Genomic DNA, 25,431 nt, shown 5'->3' on the forward strand with positions numbered 1-25,431 from the left:
ATTGGCCAGAAAATGATCTCTGGCCCAGCGGCTGGGTGGAGCCCTCATCTCCTCTGACCCTCATGAGGTCCCACAGGCTGGGTTGGCCTAGGTCCAGGAGGGGTGGGAGAAGGTGATGCCGTACAGCTGGGCCCACGACGAGAAGACCTTCTTCTCGGTGATGAAGCGGTGGTGGTTGCCCTTGCGGCTGTGCTCATTCTGGATGTAGGTGACACACTCATCCGGCCCCTTGGGCTCGTAGTAGTGGTAGGGCATGCGCTGGAGGCGGGGCCGCTGGCTGGGACAGAGCAGATGGGTGTCATCAGGCCAGGGTAGGCGCTGGCAGGGTCCTTGCCCTGTCAGCCCCTCACCTGCCGTAGGACCTCAATGGGAGAAATCCTCATGCCTCCTGAGGCCTCGGTTTCCCCATCAGTAAAATAAGTGCAGGATACATTAGGTTTGTAACCATCAAACTTTTTTTTTTTAATGCAGTGGCACTTTTTCCTTTCTCCAAGAGGGTGGCGGTGTACAGCAGTGGTGAGGGCTGTGGGCACTGGAGCCTGGCCCCTCTTCCTGCTGTTTGGGGACCTCCGGCTACTCATAAACGTCCTTCTCAGTTTTTCTCATTTAATGAATGGAAAGAATAACAGTTCTTATCCCTTAAGGTTGCTGTGAAGAGTAAGTGAGATAATACACGTAGCCATGCTTTGTACCTGGTCAGTATTCAGTAAAGTATAGCTCTCCCCTAGTGGGCTTTTCATGTAATGCTACTACTAATAGTTATTATTAATAAATCAACTTTGGCTGAGCTTGGAGTGGAGGCCCCTGAGGAAGCAGAAGAAGCCTAGATTCCTGCAGAACAGTTTAAAAACAATGAAGCAGAGTCCCTCAAAGGCACCTCCGGCCAAGGTTTCCAGGCCCCCACCAGCTCTATCCTGTGGCCAGTGCCTGGGTGTTGTCCTGGGAGGGCGCCGGCAAGGAGGGCTCACCTGCAGTAGTTGGGGGGGACCATGCCATAGACGTGCACGTGGTCACACAACTCCACCGCAATCACCATGGTAAACCAGCCTGTGCTCAACCACGAATGAGACTTCTCCCTGGGGACGGAGAGAGGTCACGATGAGGGCACATGCCAGCAGAGATGGGGGCAGGTGACCCAGGGTCACCCACACGGAGTTCCCTGGAACTTCTCCCATCCACCCATCGGGGCCCCATCCCCACCTCGGTTACCCCAAGTCCAGCCTCACTGTGGGAGCATGGCATGTGGCAGAGGGCTGTCCGGGCAGAGGTAAGGGGTGTGGAGGGAGCTCCTTTGAGGGGAAGAATGGAAACAGGGCATGCTGGGAATGAATTGTCTCCTGGGGAGCCAGGTCACAGTTGGGCAGGCTGAGTGGCTACGACCACAGAGTATGCTAAAAACAGCTGTGCTCATGCTAGAAGCAAACTCCTAAGGGGAGATGACTAATCAGATGAGTTCCTGCTGGAGGGACTGCAGTTCACAGCAAGGCCTGAGGAGTAGTAGTCCAGAACCAAGAGCTGTGCTCACACTACAGTGGCCACCAGCCATGTGTGATTGAGATGGGCCGTACGTGTAAATATACACTGCACTTTCTTAGGTAGTGTGGAAAAATGAATGGAGGCGAGGTGTAGCAGCTCATGCCTGTAATCCCAGGACTTCAGGACCAGCCTGGGAAACATAGTGAGTACAAAAAATTAAAAATTAGCCAGGTGTGGCAGCATGTGCCTGTGGCCTCAGCTATCTGGGAGGCTGAGGTGAGAGGATTGCTTAAGTCCAGAAGGTTGAGGCTGCAGTGATCTGTGATCATGTCATTGCACTTTAACCTGGGTGACAGAGCAAGACTTTATCTCAAAACCGAAACATCCTCTGGCAAATCTGACAAAGAAAAAAGAGAGAAGACATAAATCATAAATATCAGGAATAAAAGAGAAACAATCACCACCAAAGACCCTATAGACATTAAAAGGATAATAAGAAAATTCCACAAACAACCACATACAGACATTTGACAACTTAGATAGAATGGGCCAATTCCCTAAAACCCATAAATGACCATAACTTACTCAAGATGAAATAGATAACCTGAATGCCCTGTCACTAGTAAAGAAATGGAATTCACAGCTTAAAATCTTCTGAAAAAGAACTCTCTGGGCCCAGATACCATCACTGGCAAATTCTACCAAATACTTCAAGAGAAATAAGCACGATTCTATACAGTCTCTTCCAGAAAATAGAAGAGGGAACATTTCCCAACTCATTTTCTGAGACCAGCATGTCCCTGAGACCGAAACCAAGCAAAGACAGTACCAAAAAAACCTCTCATGAACACGAACACAAAACTCCAGCCTGGGCCAGGAGCAAGACTTTGTCTCAAAAAAAAAAAAAAAAAATAAGTAAATAAAATAGAAAATAAATACATACATTCCAAACAAGTGAGTTTGGAACAGGGTGTGTTCCAAATAAAAATAAATAAACAGGCCAGGCGTGGTGGCTCATGCCTGTAATTTAAGCACTTTGGAGGCCAAGGCGGGCGGATCACCTGAGGTCGGGAGTTCAAGACCAGCCTGACCAACATGGTGAAACCCCGTCTTTAAAAAAATAATAAATAAATAAAACTTTATGTTTTATTCCAGAAGTACAGAGCTGATTCAATATTCAAAAATCTTAGCCTGGGCAACACAGCAAAACCCAGTCACTACTAAAAATACAAAAATTAGCCAGGCATAGTGTTGCATGCCTGTACTCCCAGCTACTAGAGAGGCTGACATGAGAGGATCACTTGCTCCTGAGAGGTGGAGGCCGCAGTGAGCCATAATCATGCCACTGCATTCCAGCCTGGGTCTCAGAGCAAGACCCTGTCTCAAACCAAACAAAACAAAAACAAGCAGTCAATATAATCCACCACATTTATAGTCTTAAGAAAAACCACATGATCATATAAATTGCTACAGAAAACCATCTCATCAAATTCAATATCCTGTAACAATAACAATTCTCAGCAAACTAGTAAGAGAACTTCCTCAACCTGATAAAAGGTAGCTACAAAACACCTGTAACTAAAATCATATACCATGATGAAAGACTGAATACTTTCTCCCTAAGACTAGGATCAAGGCAACGAAGTCCATTCTCACCATTTCCAACACAATTCAACATTGTACTGAAAATCCCAGGCAAAGCAATAAAGCAAAAAGAAGAAACCGGCATACGAATCAGAAAGGAAGAAAGAAAAGTGCCTTTATTTGCATGCCACATGATTATTTGCATGGAAAATCCGAAAGAACCTACAAAAATCCCCGAGAACAGGCTGGGCACATTGGCTCATGCTGTAATCCCAGCACTTTGGGAGGCAGAGGCAGGTGGATCACCTGAGGTCAGGAATTTAAGACCAGCCCGGCAAACATGGTGAAACCCCATCTCTACCAAAAATACAAAAATCAGCCGGGCGTGGTGGCGCACGCCTGTGGTCCCAGCTACTTGGGAGGCTGAGGCAGGAGAATCGCTTGAACCCAGAAGGCAGAAGTGCAACGAGCCGAGATCTTGTCACTGCACTCCAGTCTGGGAAACAGAGCAAGACTCTGTCTCAAAAACAAAGCAAACAAACAAACAAAAAATCTCCTAGAACCAATAAATGAGTTTAACAAAGTTACAGGATACAAGGTCAACACACAAAAATCTTTTTTTTTTGAGGCGGAGTCTCTCTGTGTCACCTAGGCTGGAGTGCAATGGTGCAATCTCTGCTTACTGCAACCTCTGCTTCCCGGGTTCAAGCAATTCTCCTGCCTCAGCCTCCTGAAGAGCTGGGATTACATGTGCATGTCACCATGCCCAGCTAATTTTTTGTATCTTTAGTAGAGACAGGGTTTCACCCTGTTGGCCAGGCTGATCTTGAACTCCCGACTTCATGATCCATCTGCCTCGGCCTCCCAAAGTGCTGGGATTAAGGCATAACTACTGCACCTGGCCACAAAAACCAATTTCTGTATGCCATTTCTATATAATAGCAATTAACAATTGGGAACAAAAAAATATTAATACCATTTATAATAGCTTCAAAAAGTTTTAAATATTTAGGTAGAAATCTAACAAAATATGTATAAGAGCTATATGTTGAACATATTAGGTCAAAAAAAATTAAAGTTGCTTTCACTACTTTTTTTCTTAAAGTGATGTAAGATGGGCCGGGCGCGGTGGCTCAAGCCTGTAATCCCAGCACTTTGGGAGGCCGAGGTGGGTGGATCATGAGGTCAAGAGATCGAGACCATCCTGGTCAACATGGTGAAACTCCGTCTCTACTAAAAATACAAAAAATTTAGCTGGGCATGGTGGCGTGTGCCTATAATCCCAGCTACTCAGGAGGCTGAGGCAGGAGAATTGCCTGAACTCAGGAGGCGGAGGTTGCGGTGAGCCGAGATCGTGCCATTGTACTCGAGCCTGGGTAACAAGAGTGAAACTCCGTCTCAAAAAAAAAAAAAAAAAAGTGATGTAAGATGTAGTCTCGCTCTGTCACCCAGGCTGGAGTGCAGTGGCACCATCGTGGCTCACTGCAGCTCCAACCTCCTGGGCTCAAGTGATCCTCCTGCCTCAGCCTCTTGAGTAGCTAGGACTACAGGTGCAAGCCACCGCATGCAGCTATTTACTGATTTTTAAACGTGATTACTATGAAAATAAATTACATATGTGGCTCACATAGATTTCTATTGGGCAGCACTGGCCTAGCTTTCCTAAGGAGATGAGTCAGAGCAGGGCATGCTGGGAGTGATGTATCCCTGGAACAGAGCATGCCAGGAGCGACTATGTGCTTAAGGCCAGACGTGCTGGGAACAGACAAGACTTTACATTGGGTACACTATGGGGAACTTCTCTCAGAAAGATGCTAGGAGTGACTGTGCAACCTCAGAGCAGAGCAGGCTGGATGGAAGCCCTTGTGCCCTCAGAGCAAGGTATGGCAGGAGGAAGCTCTCTTGGGCAAACCAGGTCATGCAGAGCATGTTGGAAAGGATCCATATGAACAGCTGGACGTGAAGAGAACTCTCCTAGGAGGTCCAATCAGAGGACAGCAGGACCTGATCATCCCCTCAGAGCAGTGCATGCTGGGAGCAACAGGCCCTCAGGACGGAGCATGCTGAGAGGGAGCACAGGGCTGGCCACAGGGGTAGGCCGGAGGCTGGTACCTGTCCTTGCCCGTCTCACCCCGGAAGAGGTCGTCAAATTGGCGCATGCGGCCGGGAGAGACGGCATATGCTTCCATGTTGGGGAATGCCAGGCCCGCCCGCTGGATCACACGCACGAGGCTGCCCTGGGGCTTCTGCATCTTGCTCGGAGGCCCCCAGAAGATGAACACGGTTTCAGGGGTCCTGTTGACGAACTCCTGGGGCCTTCGCAGCACGCGGAACACACTGGAATGGGCCACTACGCGGTACGTGGTCTTGTTGCCCACATCGGCTGAGTAGCCCGTGGTGGGCGCGTCATTCATGCGGATTGTACACTCAGCCCTCTCAATCTCAGGGCCCAGCTTGGTGCCCAGCAAGTGGCTGGAGCTGCTGACAATCACACATTGGTGGCACCGAGAGGGCAGCGTCTGGGGGACAAGGAAAGTCAACATTATTATGGCCATTCCACGCTAGGGCCTGTGCGCCATACATCCAGGCCTCCAGGACCCAGGAATTGTTATGCCCATTTTAAAGACACGGAAACTCGAGGCCCATTCACTGAACATTCAACACACATTGATAGCAAGCTGGCTAATGGCCAAGTCATGGGGCAGAGCAAGGAGCAGAACAGACCAGGCTACTGCCTTCAAGAACCATGTGGGGAGACAGACCAGAATGCACATGATACATGCCAGGAAAAAAAGGGAAATAGGGCCAAATGGCTGGGTGCAGTGACTCACACCTATAATCCCAGCACTTTGGGAGGCTGAAGCAGGCAGATCACTTGAGTTCAGGAGTTCGAGACCAGCCTGGCCAATATGGTGAAACCCTGTCGCTACCAAAAAATACAAAAATTAGCCTGGTGTGGTGGTGTGTGCATGTAATCACAGCTACTTGGGAGGCTGAGGCACAAGAATCGCTTGAACAGGGAGGCAGAGTTTGCAGTGAGCCTAGATCATGCCACTGCATTCAAGCCTGGACAACAGAGCAAGACTGTGTCGAAAGAAAGAAAGGAAAGAAGAAACAAAGAAAAGAAAAAAGAAAAGGAAAGGAAAGAGGAAAAAGCAAAGGACAGGTTTAAAAAGGAGAGGAAAGAAGAGAAAGGTGGGGGGAGGGAAAGTGGGAGGGAGACCAATTCAAGGGGCGGGGAGGAGAAATAGGGGCAAGTGACCCAACAGTGACTGCAGCTGGGGCTACTTTAGAAAGGTGACCTGGAATTGAAACCACTTTTGCCGAAAAATTGTAACAGTGAGAGGAATCTAACATAACTGACTCCATCTTGTTTCTGACTTCACAGTCTAACCACCCTTGCTCATTCCTGAGCACAGGCCAAGCTAACTACAAGAGGAATTTACTTTATAGTTTAACTCTGGAGCAAAGATGGTAAGAGCCCCTTCCCAAAATGAAACTCCACTTTGCTTGGGGACTAAAACTGCTTTTGTAAATTTAATAAAAGGCCACAAGGTAACAATTGAGATAAAGGCCTGGACTCTGCTAGGATACAGGTATAGTAAAATCATTTGTTTTACTTATTTTCCTTTTCCTTTGTCCTGCTCTTCCTGGATGCATGATTGCCTGCATATAGTCAGTTTGATAGAAGGTGGTCACTAATAATTGATTATCTCACCCCCTGTACACCTGTCTGTCAAGCTGTAGGCATAAACTATAACCAGTCATTATCTCTTAGCTTGCTTTTCTGCTAAGATGTAGCTATAGTTGAATTATAGACAGTCACTATTTCTTAGTTTGCTTTTTAAAATATAGATAACGTCATTATTGTTTTTAACATAGATAACATCATTATTGTAAAACCTGAGTGTTTGAGATATTTTTCAGACCTTGCAATCTGGTGGACCAATGGATGCCAACCAGACCAGTGACCCATGGCCCCCACCCAGGAGCTAACTTGGTGGGTGAAGACAGTTTCAACACTCCTATGATTTCATCCCCAACCATTCTCTAGTCTTCCTGCCTGCCAAGCTATTCTTAAAAAACCCTAGCTTCCAAATTCTGGAGGAGGCAGATTTGAGAACTATCCCTCATCTCCTTACTTGACTGGCCCTGCAATTATTAAAATCTTTCTCTGCTGCAACACCCACAGTCTCAGTGTATTGGCTTTTTCTGGGCAGCAGGCAAGAAGAAGCTGTCAGGCTATAACAGAGAGGCCTCTCTGAGCTGAGATGTGAAGGATGAAGAACCACCTAGGGAAACATATTCAAGGCAGGAGAAACAGCCAGCACAAAAGCTCCAATGTGGAAATAAAGGTGGTACATTGAAAACCAAAAGAAGGCCATTCAGTTGAGGCAGAGTCAACAAGTGGGAGAACAGAAGGTCATAAAGTGGAGAAGCACAATGCCAGGATTTGAACCCAAGTCTAAGTGACCACAGATTCCCAGCTCTCCAAAGAGGACATCTTCCAAAGGTACCCATGACATTTCCACATCACGCAGAAACAAGAACCATCTTGTTATCAAGGAAAGTATGAAAGCCACTCTAGGCCTATTTCTCCATGGCTGAAATGAATGGGTTGGAACCACATGCTCTCTGGGGTCTATTTTTTGCCCGTGGAATTCCCATTCACCCTTTAAGGCTAAGCTCAAATGCCACCTCCTCCAAGTCAGCCTTCCCTGAGCCCTTACTCCAAGATCCAGCAACACATCCCACGTACCTTGACTGGCGCTCCTACTTTTTCTGAGCGCTAGTTTTTCTGGCTTCCTCTATGATGCTGCAAGCACTGCAAGCCAGGCTCTGCCTCTTCTTTCCACATCACCCACACTCAAGCTGTCCCACTTTTATTCCTCTTTCAAGGGTTCTTAGGGTAAAGAAAGACTCACTTAAGTGCTAATCTGTCTCCCAACACTTGCTAATGTGCCCTTTCCTAGTGAGGATGTGGCCAGAGCCCAGGCTCTACATTTTGCATGCAAAGGCCCTGAAGAAAATATAGGAGGGTCAGCGAGGAAGAAGAAAGAGATACTACAGGATGAACCCCAGAAATACAACCTGAATTTCATGGCTACCCAAGGCAAATGGAACTCCCCAGGAGTGACTTTTGGCCTCTTTGCAGCTGCAACTTAGCAGGGGGTAGGAAAATGCCATCTCCTTCCTTCCCTCACTGTGTGGTCTTAGACAAGTGACTTCACCTCTCTGAGCCTTGGTTACTCAGTCTCATCAAGGGAGATAATAATGCTGCCCTCATACGGCTTGTATGGGGATTACTGGTGATCAAAGTGCCTGGCATGGCGGAAGATCCAAGATGGCCGATTAGGAGCAGCTCAGAATTGCAGCTCCCAGGGAAAGCGCAGAGAGTGAGTGGAGGCCACATTTCCAGATGGATTTTTATTGCCCACAGACCAGGAGTTTCCCAGGCGGAGGAGTCCCACGGGTCGCCAGCACAGCTGTTTTGGCTGGTGCAGTGGTTCTCCATACAAAATACACAGGCCTGGGAGCCCTTTTAGCTGGTGATTGGAGCTCCGGGAAGGCAGAGTCGCCCATTCATCTGATTAAAAAGGGGACTGAAACAGGGAGCCTGGCCAGGAGATTCCCGGGCAAAAAAGCACCACAAATCTCAGCACCGCTGCATGGGAAATCACACAGATCCTGGTGCCTTTTCAAAAGGCAACTGGAACACCTGGGAGAGAGTCGACTGCTCAACTAAAAAAAAAAATGGCTCTGAGGCAAGGAGTCAGGTGATCAGGCTCCGCTGGTCCCACCCCCGCACAAAAAAACAGCAATTGGAAACCCACAGCTGAACCCGAGAAGGCCCAGCTCTGCGGGGGAGGGGCGTCCGCCATTACCGAGGCACTCCACCACTACGCCATTGCTGAGGCAGCCTGCCGTTGCCGAGGCAACCCGCCATTACAGAGAGAGTCCACCATTACGGAGGTGGGCCACCATTGCTGAGGCAATTCTAACTACACCCATATAAACAGGACTGCAGGGAAGTTCACACGGCAGCTGGGCGGAGCCCACAGCAGCTCAGCAAAGCCTCTGCAGGCAGACAGTGACTAGGCTGCCTCCTTGCTGGGCAGGACAGCCTTGAAAAAAAGGCAGCAGCCCAAGGGAAACTCATAAATAAAGCCCTAACTCCCTGGGACAGAGCACCTGGGAAAAAAAAGGAGTTTATGAGTTCCGCTGCAGCAGACTTCAATGTACCTGCCCAGCAGCTCTGAATGAACAACAGAGCTCACAGCTCAGCACTTGAGCACCTATAAAGAACAGACTGTCTCCTCAAGCAGCTCCCTGACCCCCGTATATCCAAAGAGTCACCTTATAAAGGAGAGATCAGACTGACATTTGGCAGGTATCCTTCTGGGACAATGATAGCAGAAGAAGAAACTGGTAGCAACCCTTACTGTTCCGCAGCTGCTGCAGGTGATCCCCAGGCAAGCAGGGCCTGGAGTGGACCTCAGCAGTCCTACAGCAGAGGGGCCAGACTGTTAGAAGGAAAACTAAGAAACAGAAATAACTTCATCATCAACAAACTGGACGTCCACTCAGAGACCCAATCTGAAAGTCAGCAACTACAAGGACAACAGGTGGATAAAACCACAAAAAACTAACTCAGAAGAAACCAGTGCAAAAAGGATGAAAACACCTGAAACCAGAATGCCTCTCCTCCTACAAAGGATCACAACTCCTCACCAGCAAGGGAACAAGGCTGGATGGAGGATGAGTGTGATGAATTGACAGAATCAGTCTTCAGAAGGTGGGTAAAAAGAAACTTCTGTTAGCTAAAAGAACATGTTCTAACCCAATGCAAAGAAACTAAGAACCTTGAAAAAGGATTGACAAAATGCTAACGAGAATAGACAACTTAGAGAGAAATATAAGTGAATTGATGGAGCTGAAAAACACAACAGGAGAACTTCACAAAGCGTGCACAAATTTCAACAGCCGAACTGACCAAGAGAAGAAAGGATATCAGAGGTCGAAGATCGACTCAATGAAATAAAACAAGAAGGCAAGATTATAGAAAAAAGGGTAAAAACGAATGAATAAAGTCTCCAAGAAATATGGGACTATGTGAAAAGACCTAATCTACATTTGATAGGTATACCTGAATGTGACGAAGAGAATGAATCCAAGCTAGAAAACACTCTTCAGGATATTATCCAGGAAAACTTCCCCAACCTAGCAAGGCAGGCCAATATTCAAGTCCAGGAAATACAGAGAACACCACAAAGATATTCCTCAAGAAGAACAACCCCAAGGCACATAATCTTCAGATTTACCAGGGTTGAAATGAAGGAGAAAATGCTAAGGACAGCCAGAGAGAAAAGTCAGGTTACCCACAAAGGGAAGCCCATCAGACTCACAACAGATGTCTCAGCAGAAACCCTACAAGCCAGAAGAGAGTGGGGGCCAATATTCAACATCCTTAAAGAAAAGAACTTTCAGCCCAGAATTTCATATCCAGCCAAACTAAGCTTCATAAGTGAAGGAAAAATAAAATCCTTTGCGAACAAGCAAGTACTCAGAGATTTCATCACTGCCAGGCCTGCTTTACAAGAGCTCCTAAAAGTTGCACTACACATAGAAAGGAACAACCAGTACCAGCCACTCCAAAACAAACCAAATGGTAAAGAGCATCAACACAATGAAGAATCTGCATCAACTAATGAGCAAAACAGCCAACTAGCATCAAAATGGCAGCATCAAATTAACACATAACAATATTAGCCCTAAATGTAAATGGACTAAATGCCCCAATCAAAAGACACAGACTGGCAAATTGGATAAAAAGCCAAAACCCATCGATGTGCTGTATCCAGGAAACCCACCTCACACGCAAGGATACACAAAGGCTCAAAATAAAGGGATGGAGGAAGATTTACCAAGCAAATGGAGAGCAAAAAAAACCAGGAGTGCAATTCTCATCTCTGATAAAATAGACTTTAAAGCAACAAAGATCAAAAGAGACAAAGAAGGACATTACATAATGGTAAAAGGATCGATGCAACAAGAAGAGCTAATGATCCTAAATATATACGCACCCAATACAGGAGCACCCAGATACATAAGGCAAGTTCTTAATGATTTACAGACTTAGACTCCCACACAATAATAGTGGGAGACTTTAACACCCCACTGTCAATATTAGATCAACAAGACAGAAAATTAACAAGGATATCCAGGACTTGAGCTCTGACCTGGACCAAGCAAACCTAATAGACATTTACAGGACTCTCCACCCCAAATCCACAGAATATACATTCTTCTCAGCACCACATCACACCTACTCTAAAATTGACCACATAATTGGAAGTAAATCACTCCTCAGCAAATGCAAAAGAACGGAAATCATTACAAACAGTCTCTCAGACCACAGTGCAATCAAGTTAGAACTCAGAATTCAGAAACTAACTCAGAACCACGCAGCTTCATGAAAACCGAACAACTGGCTCTTGAATGTTGACTGGATAAACAATGAAATGAATGCAGAAATAAAAACGTTCTTTGAAACCAAAGAGAATGAAGACACAACATATCAGAATCTCTGGGACACATTTAAAGTAGTCTCTAGAGGAAAATATATAGCAATAAATGCCCACACGAGAAGCAAGGAGAGATCTAAAATCAACACCCTATCATCAAAATTGAAAGAACTAGAGGAGCAAGATCAAAAAAATTCAAAACCTAGCAAAAGACAAGAAATAACTAAGATCAGAGCAGAACTGAAGGAGATAAAGACACAAAAAAAACCTTCAAAAAATCAACAAATCCAGGAGCTGGTTTTTCAAAAAGATCAACAAAATAGACAGACCACTAGCCAGATTAATAAAAAACAAAAGAGAGAATAACCAAATAGATACAATAAAAAATGATAAAGGGGATATCACCACAGATTCCACAGAAATTCAAACCATCATCAGAGATTATTGCAAACAACTCTATGCACATAAACTAGTAAACCTGGAAGAAATGGATAAATTCCTGGACACTTGCATCCTCCCAAGCCAAAACCAGGAAGAAGTCAAAACCCTAAATAGACCAATAACAAGGTCTGAAGTTGAGGCAGCAATTAAGAGCCTACCACCCAAAAAAAGCCCGGGTCCAGAAGGGTTCACAGCCGAATTCTACCAGACATACAAAGAGGAGCTGGTACCATTCCTTCTGAAACTATTCCAAATAATCCAAAAAGAGGGAATCCTTCCCAAATCATTTTATGAGACCAACATCATCCTGATACCAAAACCCGGCAGAGACTCAACAAGAAAAGAAAACTTCAGGCCAATATCCATGATGAACATAGATGCAAAAACCTTCAATAAAATACTAGCAAGCCGATTGCAACAGCACATCAAAAAGCTTATCCACCTTGATCAAGTAGGATTCATCCCAGGGATGCAAGGCTGGTTCAACATAGGCAAGTCTATAAACATAATTCACCACATAAACAGAACCAAAGACAAAAACCATATGATCATCTCAACTGATGCAGGGAAGGCCTTTGACAAAATTCAACAGCCCTTTATGCTAAAAACCCTCAATAAACTAGGTATTGACGGAACGTATCTCAAAACAATAAAAGCTATTTATGACAAACCAACAGCCAATATCATACTGAATGGGCAAAACCTGGAAGCATTCCCTTTCAAATCTGGCACTAGACAAGGATGCCCTCTATCACCACTCCTATTCAATATAGTACTAGAAGTTCTAGCCAGAGCAATCAGGCAAGAAAAAGAAATAAAAGGTATTCAGTTAGGAAAGGAGGAAGTCAAATTGTCTCTATTTGCAGACGACATAATTGTATATCTAGAAGACCCCATTGTCTCAGCCCAAAATCTCCTGAAACTGATAAGCAACTTCGGCAAAGTCTCAGGGTACAAAATCAACGTGCAAAAATCACAAGCATTCCTATACACCAATAACAGACTTAAAGAGAGCCAAATCAAGAATGAACTGCCATTCACAATTGCTACAAAGAGAATAAAATACCTGGGAATACAACTAACAAGGAACATAAAGCACCTCTTCAAGGAGAACTACAAGCCACTGCTCAATGAAATAAGAGAGGACACAAACGGATGGAGAAACATTCCATGTTCATGGTTAGGAAGAATCAATATCATGAAAACGGCCATACTGCCCAAAGTAATTTACAGATTCAACGCTATTCCCATCAAGCTACCAATGACCTTCTTCACAGAACTGGAAAAAAACACCTTAAACTTCATATGGAACCAAAAGAGAGCCCGCATAGCCAAGTCAATTCTAAGCAAAAAGAACAAAGCGGGAGGCATCACACTACCGGACTTCAAACTATACTACAAGGCTACAGTATTCAAAACAGCATGGTACTGGTACCAAACAGAGATATAGACCAATGGAACAGAACAGAGGCCTCGGGGGCAACACAACATATCAACAACCATCCGATCTTTGACAAACCTGACAAAAACAAGCAAGAGGGAAAGGATTCCCTGTTTAATAAATAGTGTTGGGAAAACTGGCTAGCCATGTGCAGAAAGCAGAAACTGGACCCCTTCCTGACACCTTTCACTAAAATTAACTCCAGATGGATAACTTAAACATAAGACCTAACACCATAAAAACCCTAGAAGAAAATCTAGGCAAAACCATTCAGGACATAGGCATAGGCAAGGACTTCATGACCAAAACACCAAAAGCATTGGCAACGAAAGCCAAAATAGACAAATGGGACCTAATCAAACTCCACAGCCTCTGCACAGCAAAAGAAATAATCATTAGAGTGAATCGGCAACCAACAGAATGGGAAAAAATTTTTGCAGTTTACTCATCTGACAAAGGGGTGATATCCAGAATTTACAAAGAACTAAAACAGATTTACAAGAGAAAAACAAACAAGCCCATTCAAAAGTGGGCAAAGGATATGAACAGACACTTTACAAAAGAAGACATACATGAGGCCAACAAACATATGAAAAAATGCTCATCATCACTGGTCATTAGAGAAATGCAAATCAAAACTACATTGAGATACCATCTTACGCCAGTTAGAATGGCGATCATTAAAAAATCTGGAGATAACAGATGCTGGAGAGGATGTGGAGAAACAGGAATACTTTTACACTGTTGGTGGGAGTGTAAATTAGTTCAACCATTGTGGAAGACAGTGTGGCGATTCCTCAAGGACCCAGAAACAGAAATTCCATTTGACCCAGCAATCCCATTACTGGGTACATATCCAAAGGATTATAAATCGTTCTACTATAAGGACAAATGCACATGAATGTTCACTGCAGCACAGTTTACAATAGCAAAGACCTGGAACCAATCCAAATGCCCATCGATGATAGACTGGACAGTGAAAATGTGGCACATATACACCTGGAATATTATGCAGCCATCAAAAACGATGGGTTCATGTCCTTTGTAGGGACATGGATGAACCTGGAAACCATCATTCTCAGCAAACTGACACGAGAACAGAAAATCAAACACCACATGTTCTCACTCATAGGCGAGTGTTGAACAATGAGAACACATGGACACAGGGAGGGGAGAATCACACACTGAGGTCTGTCGGGGGAAAGAGGGGAGGGACAGTGGGGGGTGGGAAGCTAGGGAGAGATAGCATGGGGAGAAATGCCAGATATAGGTGAAGGGGAGGAAGACAGCCAATCACACTGCCACATGTGTACCTATGCAACAATCTTGCATGTTCTTCACATGTACCCCAAAACCTAAAATGCAATAAAATAAAAAAGGGCCTGGCATACACAGGCACTTGATAAAGGGCACACACACAAAAGCCGGTATTATTACTACTTTTGTGCTGTCAAATGTCCCACTGTTCTGCTCTCAACCCTGTGTGGGCTCCCCAGCAGAGACAGAAAGCAGTGAAAACAATAATACATTTCCAAAAGGATTCTGATTCAGGAGATGGTAGGATATTCGCAATAAGGGTGGAGACTTGGAAAGAACTGAGGCCCAGAGAGGGGCAGGGCACTTATCCAAGGTCACACAGCAAGCAAGGAGCCGAAATCACCGGAGGCAGGGCCTTGACTCCCAGAGTCCACCTTTCTTTAGGAGAGAAGAAGTGGGGGAAGCGGTGACGCTGAGCAGTGAGGAGAAGCTGCCACCAGCCAGCTCCCAGGGAGCTCCCCAAAGTGGCTGCACTACCTTGTTGCCGAGAATGGGGACATAGCCGTCAGTGATGCTCCACTTCTTGAGGTTGACAGGCCGGCGGCTGCGGCCCCGCAGGGAGCCGTAATGGAAGACCTCATTGGCACTGTTTGAGCTGTAGAGGATGAGGATGGTGATGAGAGCAAACAGGATCACGAACACTGCTGACCGCTGTTCCTGGAGAGGGGAGAGGCCAGTGAGGGCCCAGCTGCCAGGAAGGCTCAGCACTCCAGCTCCTTTGCCACCTACCATGCCTGGCTAACTCCTGCTTTTTGTTGCAGACCAGTCCGGGCACTACTTCCTCCAGGAAGGCCTCCTTCAGCTGCCTCAGTACCCCCATCACAACACTGATCACACAGCATTCAAACTGCCATCCCTCCGATTACACCGTAAGCTCTGGGACTAGGTCAGCCTTGCTCCCCACTTTATCCCAGATCCCAGGGCAGGGCCTGGAACACAGAAGGTTCTCAGGGAGGGTTTGCTGGGCTGGACTGAATGTGTCAGGATTCCCTACAGCTGCTGCTAAGAGGATGTCTAGAGACAGGTGGGACACCTGAGTGAGAGGGTCCAGGTCTCCCGCCAACAGTAACTCTCCAATGTGTTGCCTCTAGCTCCACGTTTATCCTTTTTGTCTGTTCTATGGAAGTGGATCTGGGCCCTTTAAATATTTGCCCTTGTCAGTTAGCTGCATATTAAGCTTTGTGACTAGAAGGTGCTGGACAGACACTGCAGGAGGAAAAGCATTTGCTTCTTGGTTCTGGTAGGCTTGCTAGGGAGACTCCCTCAGTGGACACAGCCTGTCCAGTAAGGGCATCTTAGCCACTGATCAGAGGCCAGGAGTGCCAGCAACTCAGGCACATTGCCTCTGGCTCATGCTGTGATCACAGCTTCTCTCAAGTCCAGCTCCCACAGCGCACTCAACCACCTGTAGCACCTGGAGGCTGGTGGCTTCCCTCCCTAGGCCGGTTTCGTACTAGAGCCATCCAGTGGACCACGGCTGGGCCTTCTTCAGCAAGGCCTGGAACTCAGCCTTTGTGGGGGCAGGGGTTCTCCTTAGATTAACATCTGCTATTCCTGTATGCCTCAGAATTCCAATCCCTTGTTACTCCAGTGTCCTATGACAGTCAAAAATTTTTTGCATTAAACTTTTCCTGTGTAATCACTGTGTAGTTTCTTTGTCCTGATTAGACTCAAATTAATATGACCACTCCATCCCATTTCCAAACCTCAGGCTCCAGCAAGGCTGCAGTGTATCCTAGGGAAGGGGCATGCTGGGCCAGTCATGTAGTAGGTGCTCATGTAGTAGGAACACATGAATGAATGAAAGAATGACGGGGAATCCTGACATTCTCAGGGTCACATTCAGGCTGCATCACCTTTGACTCTGACCGGTGCACCCTCCCCCCATTTCCTGCTCACCTCCACCTGCCCACCCCTCTTTCCTGCAGAGCACTCCACAGGCACCTCAGCTAGTCCCTGACCACCACAGACAGACCAGTCAGGCTTGAGACGGCAGAACGAACCCTGGGCCGAAGCACAGGCAGGAGCTTGCCCTAAGCCACTCAGATCAGTGGCCAAACCGGGCTTAAACCTGGGCCTCCCAAGCACTGGTGGCTTCTTGAGGGGAGGGAGAGACTGGTGGTGGCCGGGATCTGAGACAGGTCCAAAGGAACCCATTCCATAGAGGGAAGTAAGAGGTTCAGTGGGGATAAGAAATGAAGGAGACTTACTTTGTTGCTACTCATTTCTCTCCTGCGTCTGCTGAGGGGTAGGTGTCGGCGTCCTGCAGGTGGCCCTGGGGGCAGGGATGTGGGTTCACACCTGCAAGCCACCAGAAAGGGTTATTATGGCCTGGGGGTCCTCCTTTGGGTCCAGCAAGCCAAAGGCTACACCTTCTCTGCTCCCAACTAGCTCTTCTATGCACCCAGAACTTTAAGGATGAGGACTGGACCCATTTTGCAGATGGAGATACTGAGGGCCAGAAAGGACAGGAATCCGACTGCAATCCTACAGCCTGGTGGCTGCAGAGCTCTGCCCATTCTCCTCCCTGAGCAGGCGCCTTCCCACACCCAGGCAGCTGGCAGGGCCGAAGCTGGCTCCCCTGCTGGAAGACCTGACCTCCACGCAGCAGGAGCCCCATTCACACCCTGCTCTAAACCCTGCCTTGGGTCTCTGTGGTGTCAGAATAAAGCAACACCCTCGTAGCCCCCAGACTCCTCTGCTCTGACTCCCTCTCAGGTTGGCTTGGCACGCCCTCCCTCCTACGGCCTCCTGACTCCCACTCATCCTCCAAGCCTCTCAGGGACCAGGAACTCCCTTAGGACCTTCCATCCCCCCAGGCTAAGAGCTGCCTGCAGAGTACAGCCCACCCAGGTCCTGACTCAGTTTCCCCTGTGCCTCCAATAGCCATGGAGATGCAGGAATATCGCTGAATGAACGAATGCATTAACAAGTAGGATCTCGCCGGGCGCGGTGGCTCAAGCCTGTAATCCCAGCACTTTGGGAGGCCGAGGCGGGTGGATCACGAGGTCGCGAGATCGAGACCATCCTGGTCAACATGGTGAAACCCCGTCTCTACTAAAAATACAAAAAACTAGCTGGGCATGGTGGTGCGTGCCTGTAATCCCAGCTACTTAGGAAGCTGAGGCAGGAGAATTGCCTGAACCCAGGAGGCGGAGGTTGCGGTGAGCCGAGATCGCGCCATTGCACTCCAGCCTGGGTAACAAGAGCGACACTCCGTCTCAAAAAAAAAAAAAAAAAAAAAAAAAACAAGTAGGATCTCTCGAAGGGCACAGACTCAAGTCTCAGAGGCTCGGTTCTAGTCCAGGCCCTGCAGTCTCTGCTAGGGCTGACTCCACATCTGTCAAATGGCTGTAATCACAGTCTCGGAGGTGGCGGGGGGGGGGGGCCTCTGGAGACCTGGCAGTGAGGAGGCCAGCCCAGCTCTGCTCCACACACCCCACTGCTCCCTCTCCCACCACCCAGGACCCAGCTCCTTTCCAGACTTCCACTTCCCCACCTGTGAAAGGGAAAAAGTACTGTGTGCAGCCCACCTCCAGCAGACAGGCAAGGGGGGCAGGGCAAGCGGGTGTGCAGAGGGAGGAAACTGGGGCTTAGGGGCCCTCCTCAGCTCTGTCCCCTCCTCCAGGGCCCTCTCAGTTCCTGCCACTCTCTCCACCCGCTGACCTAGCCGCTGTTTACTCCTACAGGGCCATCAGGAATAGCCAGAGAATCTCGGGCCGGAGGAGGCTTGGCACACACACCTAGCTCCTGGTTGGTTAGGTCCTGGCCCCGCCCCTCTCCGGCCCCACCCCCTCCCCGTGGGAGCCCCCCCTCATCCTGAGCCTGGCTTCAAGTTTCTCCAGGGCCGGCCCCTCACAGCCAGTCAGGGAGGCCCGGACTCCCATCTAGTCCAGGCCTCGCGCTATACAGCGGAAGGGGCCTCATAAGAAGCGAGAAGAGGCTTGTTCTTGCCCTCAAGGACCGTGAGAGCAAAAAACAGGAGTCCAGAATCCTGAGGTGGCCCCATGAACCCTGAGACCTCAACATTCAAGGCAACCACGGTTCCAGCTGCCTCTAGCTTATAACACGTGGCCACCCTTTCCTGAGGATGCCCCATGTCCGCCCCCCACTTTCCCACCTTTGCCCGAGCTGTGCCCTCAGCCAGGACCACCGTCCCCCTGGTCCGCCCCGTCACAATCCTGCTCTGAGAAGGCCATGTCAGTGCAGCATGTCAGGTGCCACTGCGAATCCCGGTTTCACCACTTACTGGCTGGGGGGCCTCGAGCAAGCCATGTGACCTCTCTGAGCCTCAGTTTCCTCATCTGTGAAATGGGAACAATAAGAGTCGGTAACTCGGGGTTGTTGGAAGGATTCAAGCAGATGTGGCATGGGGCACGCGGGGCTTGAAAGTAATCCCACATTGGTCGGACGCAGTGGCTCGTAATCCCAGCACTTTGGGAGGCCGAGGCGGGCGTATCACGAAGTCAAGAGATGGAGACCATCCTGGCCAACATGGTAAAACCCCGTCTCTCTAAAAATACAAAACTTAGCTGGGCGTGGTGGCGCGCGCCTGTAGTCCCAGCTACTCAGGAGGCTGAGGCAGGAAAATCAATCACTTGAACCCGGAAGTCGGAAGTTGCAGTGAGCCGAGATCGTGCCATTGCACTGCAGCCTGGCGACAGAACGAGACTCCACGTCAAAAAAAAAAAAAAGAGTGCTCCCACAATGCCAGCAGCTGTTAGTCTTGTGGTTACTCACTGTTTCACTGTTCAAGGCCCGCCTCTCCAGTGTGTCAGTAAAACACTCCTACTCCCCTGACCCCAAACCAGCGACTTTCCCGGAATATCAAGGAATACGTGTGGGAATACGCTCTAAGCATCACCCACACACTGAATCCCGGCAATGCATGGTAGGCTTTCTTGTTGCCCATTTCACAGATAAGGAGACTGAGTGTCAGAGAGGCAAAGCGCCTTGCGGGGCCGCCCAGAGCCAGCTTGGCAGCCTTGTTTACAGGCTCCTTACAGGGAGCAGCCCAGGGCTGAGCCTGACTTCGTCTCCCTGGAGGATCCCCCTCGGCTGGAACGGGTGTGCCCCCAGGTCGTGGCCCGACACCGGCACCAGGGCGGGGGTCTGGGGGTGCTGGCCTGTTGGGGAGCGGCTTGTTCAGGCTGGGGAGGTAGCAGACCCGCGCGCTGGCCCCGGAGCATGGACTCAGCCCCTAAGGCTGGACGCGCAGGCGAGCTGAGCAGGAGCCGAGGGTGGGGGCCACACCCTGCCCTCTGTTTGGGGGCTTTCCTTCTTCCAGCCCGGGAGTCGTCCCGCAGGTCGGGAGGCACCCACGAGCCCGCGTGGGAGGAGGGCTCCAGGGAGAAGGGGGAGGGGGACTCCTAATTCCGAGACGAGGCGGGACGCCAAGCCCTTGGGTCCACCTGGTAGGGGGGCTCACCCTGCGCGCCCCTGGCACCAACCCCCTCCCCAACTCCTGCACTCCGGGGGTCCGGAACCCTAACCCCAGCTGGGAAGAAAAGAGGCAGGACGGCTGACGGGGTAATGGGCGGCAGGAGGCCCAGCGGACCCCGCGACAGCCCCTGGGCTCGAGGACCGAGACCTCGGGGCGCGGCTACCGAGGGAAGAGGGGTCGAGAGCCCCCGGGGGCCCCACATCCATCCCCATCCCCGGCGATTCGCAATCTCCCCTCCCCGCCGTCCACCGCCCCCGCCCCCGCCCCCGCGCGGCGCCAGCTCACCTCCGGCGGGGAGCGCCCGGCCCCCCGCGGCCCCCGAGCCCCCTCACATGGTGCCGGGAGCCGAGCGCCGGGGTCCGCGCTCCTCAGGCCGCCCAGGCCCCGCCGCACCCGCGGCCCGCCGGGTCCTAGCGCCGCCGCCCCGTGCCGGCCCCGGCCTGGGAGGTGGGCGGAGCCTCGGGTGGCTCCGCCCCCGGGAAGCGCGGGCGGGGAAGGGAAAGGGGTGGCGGCCCAGTTCCCGCCGCCGCGAGAGCGCCTCAGTCACCCCACTGGGCAGCCCGGGTTGACCATCAAAATACAACAGCCTTTCGGCTCCCTGTAGTGTGGATCCGGCCCACTTCTAGCTTTCTTTATTGCCACCAAGACCCCGGATGGGGAAACTGAGTTCCGGAGCACGCTGTGCTTGGACTCCGTTGGGTTTCTCCCTGGGCTCCCCACCGAGGGCCTCCAGCTCCCTGCCCTGAGCCTTGCACCCTGCAGTCACCCTGAGCGAACTCAGGGTTCACCCTCAGATTCAAGTCCAGCCCTGCCATCCGCCAGCTGTGCCGCCTTGGCGCAGCATAACTTCCCTTCTCATTGCCTCTGGAAAATAGGGAGAAGAACAACTTCACAGAGCTGGGAAAATTTAAGATGTTCCTTCTCGGAACAGGGCGTTCATGACATCACTCTATGTCTTCAGGGAAAATAACCTAAGTAGCCATTGCTAGGGAACTGTCTAAGTTAAGGCACAGCCTGCCGAAGTGCACGAGGAAGCTGTTAAAATAAAGGATGCAGGTCCCTATGCCTTGGTAGGAAAGGATGACCAGGATATTTATGTGAAAAAAGCAAATCATATCAGCTCTCAGGATAATTTAAAAAAAAAAAAAAAAAAAAAAAAAGCAAGGTAAAGAACTGCCACCCCGGCGCGGTGCCTCAGGCCTGTAATCCCAGAATTTTGGGAGGCCGAGAAGTGTGGATCACCTGCGGTCAAGAGTTCAAGACCAGCTTGGCCCACACGGTGAATCACCCACCCTGTCTCTACTAAAAATACATAAATTAGCTGGGTGTGGTCTCAGGCGCCTGTAATCCCAGCTACTCAGGAGGTGGAGGCAGAATCGCTTGAGGCCGAGAATGCAGTGAGCCGAGATCAGTCCATTGCTGCACTCCGGCCAGGGCAACAAGAGTGAAACAACGTCTAAAAAAAAAAACTACCGCCGGGCGCGGTGGCTCAAGCCTGTAATCCCAGCACTTTGGGAGGCCGAGGCGGGTGGATCACGAGGTCAAGAGGAGAATTGCCTGAACCCAGGAGGCGGAGGTTGCGGTGAGCCAAGATGGCGCCATTGCACTCCAGCCTGGGTAACAAGAGCGAAACTCCGTCTCAAAAAAAAAAAAAAAAAAAAAACTACCTTGGAAACAAAGTTGTAAACATTTGCATTCCACGGCTGAGTAAACATGCCCTAGAGAAATTCTTGCAGATGTGCCCAAGGAGGTTCATAGCAGCATTGCTTGAAATAATACAAATAACAGGGAAAAGCCCACATGTCCATCAACAGGTGAATGGAATTGTTTTACACCATGGAAGGTCCTCACTGTGCAAATAATACATAGTAGGGTAAAATGAACGAGCTACAATTACATAGATGAATCTTAGAGACACAAGGAGTGAAAAAGACACATCTGGGAAGATGAGTAAAAACTACACAATATATTGTTTAAGCATACAGTAGGCAGCAGCCCACCTCACAGCCAGGGACAAGAGACAGCTTTTGTCTCTTTTAGTGATTATAGTTTTAAAAGCAAAAGTCAGCCGGGTGCAGAGGCTCATGCCTGTAATCCCAGCACTTTGGGAGGGGAGGTGCGCGGATCACTTGAGATCAGGAATTCAAGACCAGCCTGGCCAACATGGTGAAACTCCGTCTCTACTAAAAATACAAATAAATTAGCCGGGTGTGGTGGCGCGTGCCTGTAATCTCAGCTACTGTACTTGGAAGGCCAAGGCAGGAGAATCCCTTGAACCTGGGAGGCGGGAGGCAGAGGTTGCAATGAGCCAAGATCCTGCCACTGCACTCCAGCCTGGGCGACAGAGAGAGACTCTATCTCAAAAAATTAAAATAAAATAAATAAAAGCAAAAGTCAAGAACAACGGGGGAGGAATTAAAGTGGTATACAAATTATAGTAACTGGTCTTTAAGTGGGGACTGAGTTCAAGAGGTTCATAATATTTTGATGCTTTATAACTTTGTTTTCTTTCTTTCTTTCTTTTTTTAAATTAGATGGATTTTTACTCTTGTTGCCTAGGCTGCAGTGCAATGGCATGATCCTGACTCACCCAAGCCTTCCGCCTCCTGGGTTCAAGAGATTCTCCTGTCTCCCAAGTACCTGGGATTATAGACATGTGCCACCATGCCCGGCTAATTTTGTATTTTTAGTAGAGACAGGGTTTCTCCATGTTGGTCAGGTTGGTCTCGAACTCTCGACCTCAGGTGATCCGCCTGCCTCAGCTTCCCAAAGTGCTGGGATTACAGGTGTGAGCCACTGTGCCCAATCTATAACTTTCAAATATGACACCGTATCACAGTATTTTAAAAGACGCAAAAAAGAAATAAAACAAAATAAGGAAATGTCTTTTGCCTATCACAGTGATTAGTGGTTTCGGGTTTTTTGTTTGTTTTTTATTGAGATGGAGTCTCGATCTGTTGCCTAGGTTGGAGTGCAGTGGTGTGATCTCGGCTCACTGCAACCTCCACCACACAGGTTCAAGTGATTCTTCTGCCTTAGACTCCTGAGTAGCTAGGACTACAGGCATGTGTCACCACACCCGGCTAATTTTTTTGTATTTTTGGTAGAGACAGGGTTTCACCACGTTGGCCAGGCTGGTCTCAAACTCTTGACCTCAGGTGATCCGCCTGCCTCAGCCTCCCAAAAGAGCATGATCAACTGCGCCTGGCCAGTGATTAGTGTTAATAGTGGTTATTTCTGGGGCCGGGCGCGGTGGCTCAAGCCTGTAATCCCAGCACTTTGGGAGGCTGAGGCGGGTGGATCACAAGGTCGAGAGATCGAGACCAACCTGGTCGACATGGTGAAACCCCGTCTCTACTAAAAATATACAAAAAATTAGCTGGGCATGGTGGCACGTGCCTGTAATCCCAGCTACTCAGGAGGCTGAGGCAGGAGAATTGCCTGAACCCGGGAGGCGGAGGTTGCGGTGAGCCGAGATCGTGCCATTGCACTCCAGCCTGGGTAACAAGAGCAAAACTCCGTCTCAAAAAAAAAAAAAAAAAAAAAAATAGTGGTTATTTCTGGAATGATGAGATCTGGGCTGCTTTTTTTTCTTTTACTTAACTGTAAATTTCCAAAAATTTTAAGATAATGGTCACACAATTTTTTTTTTTTTTTTTTTTTTTTTTTTTGAGACAGAGTTTTGCTCTTGTTGCCTGGCCTGGAGTGCAATGGCGCTATCTCAGCTCACCACAACCTCTGCCTCCCAGGTTCAAGGGATTCTCCTGCCTCAGCCTCCTGAGTAGCTGGGACTACAGGCGTGTGCCACTACGTCTGGCTAATTTTGCATTTTTAGTAGAGATGGGGTTTCACCATGTTGGTCAGGCTGGCCTCAAACTCCTGACCTCAAATGATCCACTCCCTTGGCCTCTCAAAGTGCTGGGATTACAGGCGTGAGCCACCGCACCAAGCCCACACAGTATTTTTAAATATTTTAAAATGCATTTTTTAATTTCTAAAACAAACTGCAACATATAGCATAAGTTTTTTGCTTGCTTTTTAAAAGCCATAACTATCCACGTATGTGTAAATGTACACGAAGTGTCTGGAAGAATCCACGAGGCCTACCCGCAGCTGATTCCCTATTAAAGTGAAGGTGGGGCGGGCAGCATGGGTGCTACCTTCACTTTTCCCTCTATAAACTTCTAGGTTGTTTGCATTGTACTTATATGGGAAGTTAATAACACTTTGTTTCTAATTAAAACAAAGGTTAGCAGTCCCCCAGGGACCAGCCTCCAGGCGGTAAAGGCACTGCCCACCAGGCTGGGAGCTGGAAAGGCTGGGTTTGATGCTTTCTGAGCCTCCAACCAAGCCCCAGGTCGCTGACCCCGCCCCACAGGCAACAGAATGGAAAACCACAGAGTGGGGGCAGGGTGGTCAGGCGGGAGGCCTGATGAACTTGACTTCTGAGGACTCAGAGGAGCGTCTCTAGCCCAAGGCCACCCAGAGGGTTGGGGGTGGTATCAGGGAAGGAAACATCCTGTCCCCAGCCCTTCTCACTAACCCAGGCCAGCGACCCGAACCAAACACCCAGAAGTGAGAAGGTGCTTCAGCCCCACTCCTGGACGGGACGGGCCTGCCATGTCTCTGGGCCCAGGCTCCCTCCAGCAGGCTTTGCTTCAGAGCTGGCTTCCCTTCTTGGGCCCCAAGAACGACAATAACCATCTCAGTAACAGTGATAACAAGGATGAGAAACAGAGCAGCTTGCTCTGTGCCAGGCACTTTGCAAACACACCTCATTGAACCCTTAAGGTGGCCTATGAGTTGGGTACTGCGGTTAACCCACTTTCCAGATGAAGGAACAGACTCAGAGAACACGCAGGTGGCATGGCTGTTTCCACCAGGCCTTTCTGTTTAATAACCACAGACTTGTTCTACACGAAGTCTTAGGCCTGTGAGAGCCAGGCCAGGCCACACCAGGACATTCCTGCATGGTGGCTGTGGCCAGTCCTGGTGGTCCTCCCCCGAGCCCTTCCCCATGGTCTGGGAGAGCTGGCCTCTGCTTCAGCCCTTCCGGCCCCAGGGGTAGGAGACCCCCATGTACTTCCCTGCTTCCTGACCCTTAGCAAACTCCTTTGAGCTGTTAGGATTTTTCCCTGCCATGGTATTCTGGAAAGAGCCCTAAGAGATCCCCTCACCTGCCCCAGCTCCCAATTCACAGAAAC

General features: G+C 49.1%; 2 protein-coding genes across 7 annotated transcripts in view; both read right to left on the minus strand.

Annotated features, from left to right (window-relative positions):
- On the minus strand, positions 1 to 20,668 carry ST6GALNAC6 (ST6 N-acetylgalactosaminide alpha-2,6-sialyltransferase 6). 3 transcript variants are annotated; one of them, XM_074395382.1, is made up of 7 exons: positions 20,513 to 20,661; positions 19,034 to 19,438; positions 16,995 to 17,085; positions 15,262 to 15,441; positions 5,173 to 5,579; positions 969 to 1,076; positions 1 to 277 (listed from the first exon to the last, which is right to left on the minus strand). In XM_074395382.1, exons 2-7 carry the CDS (start codon positions 19,153 to 19,155, stop codon positions 88 to 90), a joined length of 1,098 nt encoding a protein of 365 aa, XP_074251483.1. In that variant the 5' UTR covers positions 19,156 to 19,438; positions 20,513 to 20,661; the 3' UTR covers positions 1 to 87. The 3 variants fall into 3 exon arrangements, with proteins under 3 accessions (XP_074251483.1, XP_074251485.1, XP_074251484.1); XM_074395384.1 differs by lacking the exon at positions 5,173 to 5,579 and having other exon boundaries at positions 186 to 273; positions 20,513 to 20,668; XM_074395383.1 differs by lacking the exon at positions 5,173 to 5,579 and having other exon boundaries at positions 190 to 277; positions 20,513 to 20,665.
- Positions 16,995 to 25,431, minus strand: part of ST6GALNAC4 (ST6 N-acetylgalactosaminide alpha-2,6-sialyltransferase 4) — a 20,427-nt gene continuing 11,990 nt past the window's right edge. For all 4 annotated transcript variants that reach the window (XM_010351316.3, XM_010351317.3, XM_003940591.4 and 1 more), the window contains one exon: positions 16,995 to 17,085. The gene's annotated coding sequence lies outside the window, so the exon portion shown is untranslated. The remainder of the gene's footprint in view (positions 17,086 to 25,431) is intronic.

This window comes from Saimiri boliviensis, chromosome 2 (assembly GCF_048565385.1).
Source record: "Saimiri boliviensis isolate mSaiBol1 chromosome 2, mSaiBol1.pri, whole genome shotgun sequence".
Taxonomy (NCBI): domain Eukaryota; kingdom Metazoa; phylum Chordata; class Mammalia; order Primates; family Cebidae; genus Saimiri; species Saimiri boliviensis.

Bases quoted from the DNA above. Each gene is read 5' to 3' on its own strand.
- ST6GALNAC6 (XM_074395382.1), bottom strand. From the start codon at position 19,155: ATGCCACATCTGCTTGAATCCTTCCAACAACCCCGAGTTACCGACTCT. The intron at 1,077-5,172 runs GTACCAGCCTCC...CTCCGTCCCCAG, and splicing joins GGTGAGACGGGCAAGGACAG to GGAGAAGTCTCATTCGTGGT. The intron at 278-968 runs GTGAGCCCTCCT...GCTCTGTCCCAG, and splicing joins GTCCCCCCCAACTACTGCAG to CCAGCGGCCCCGCCTCCAGC.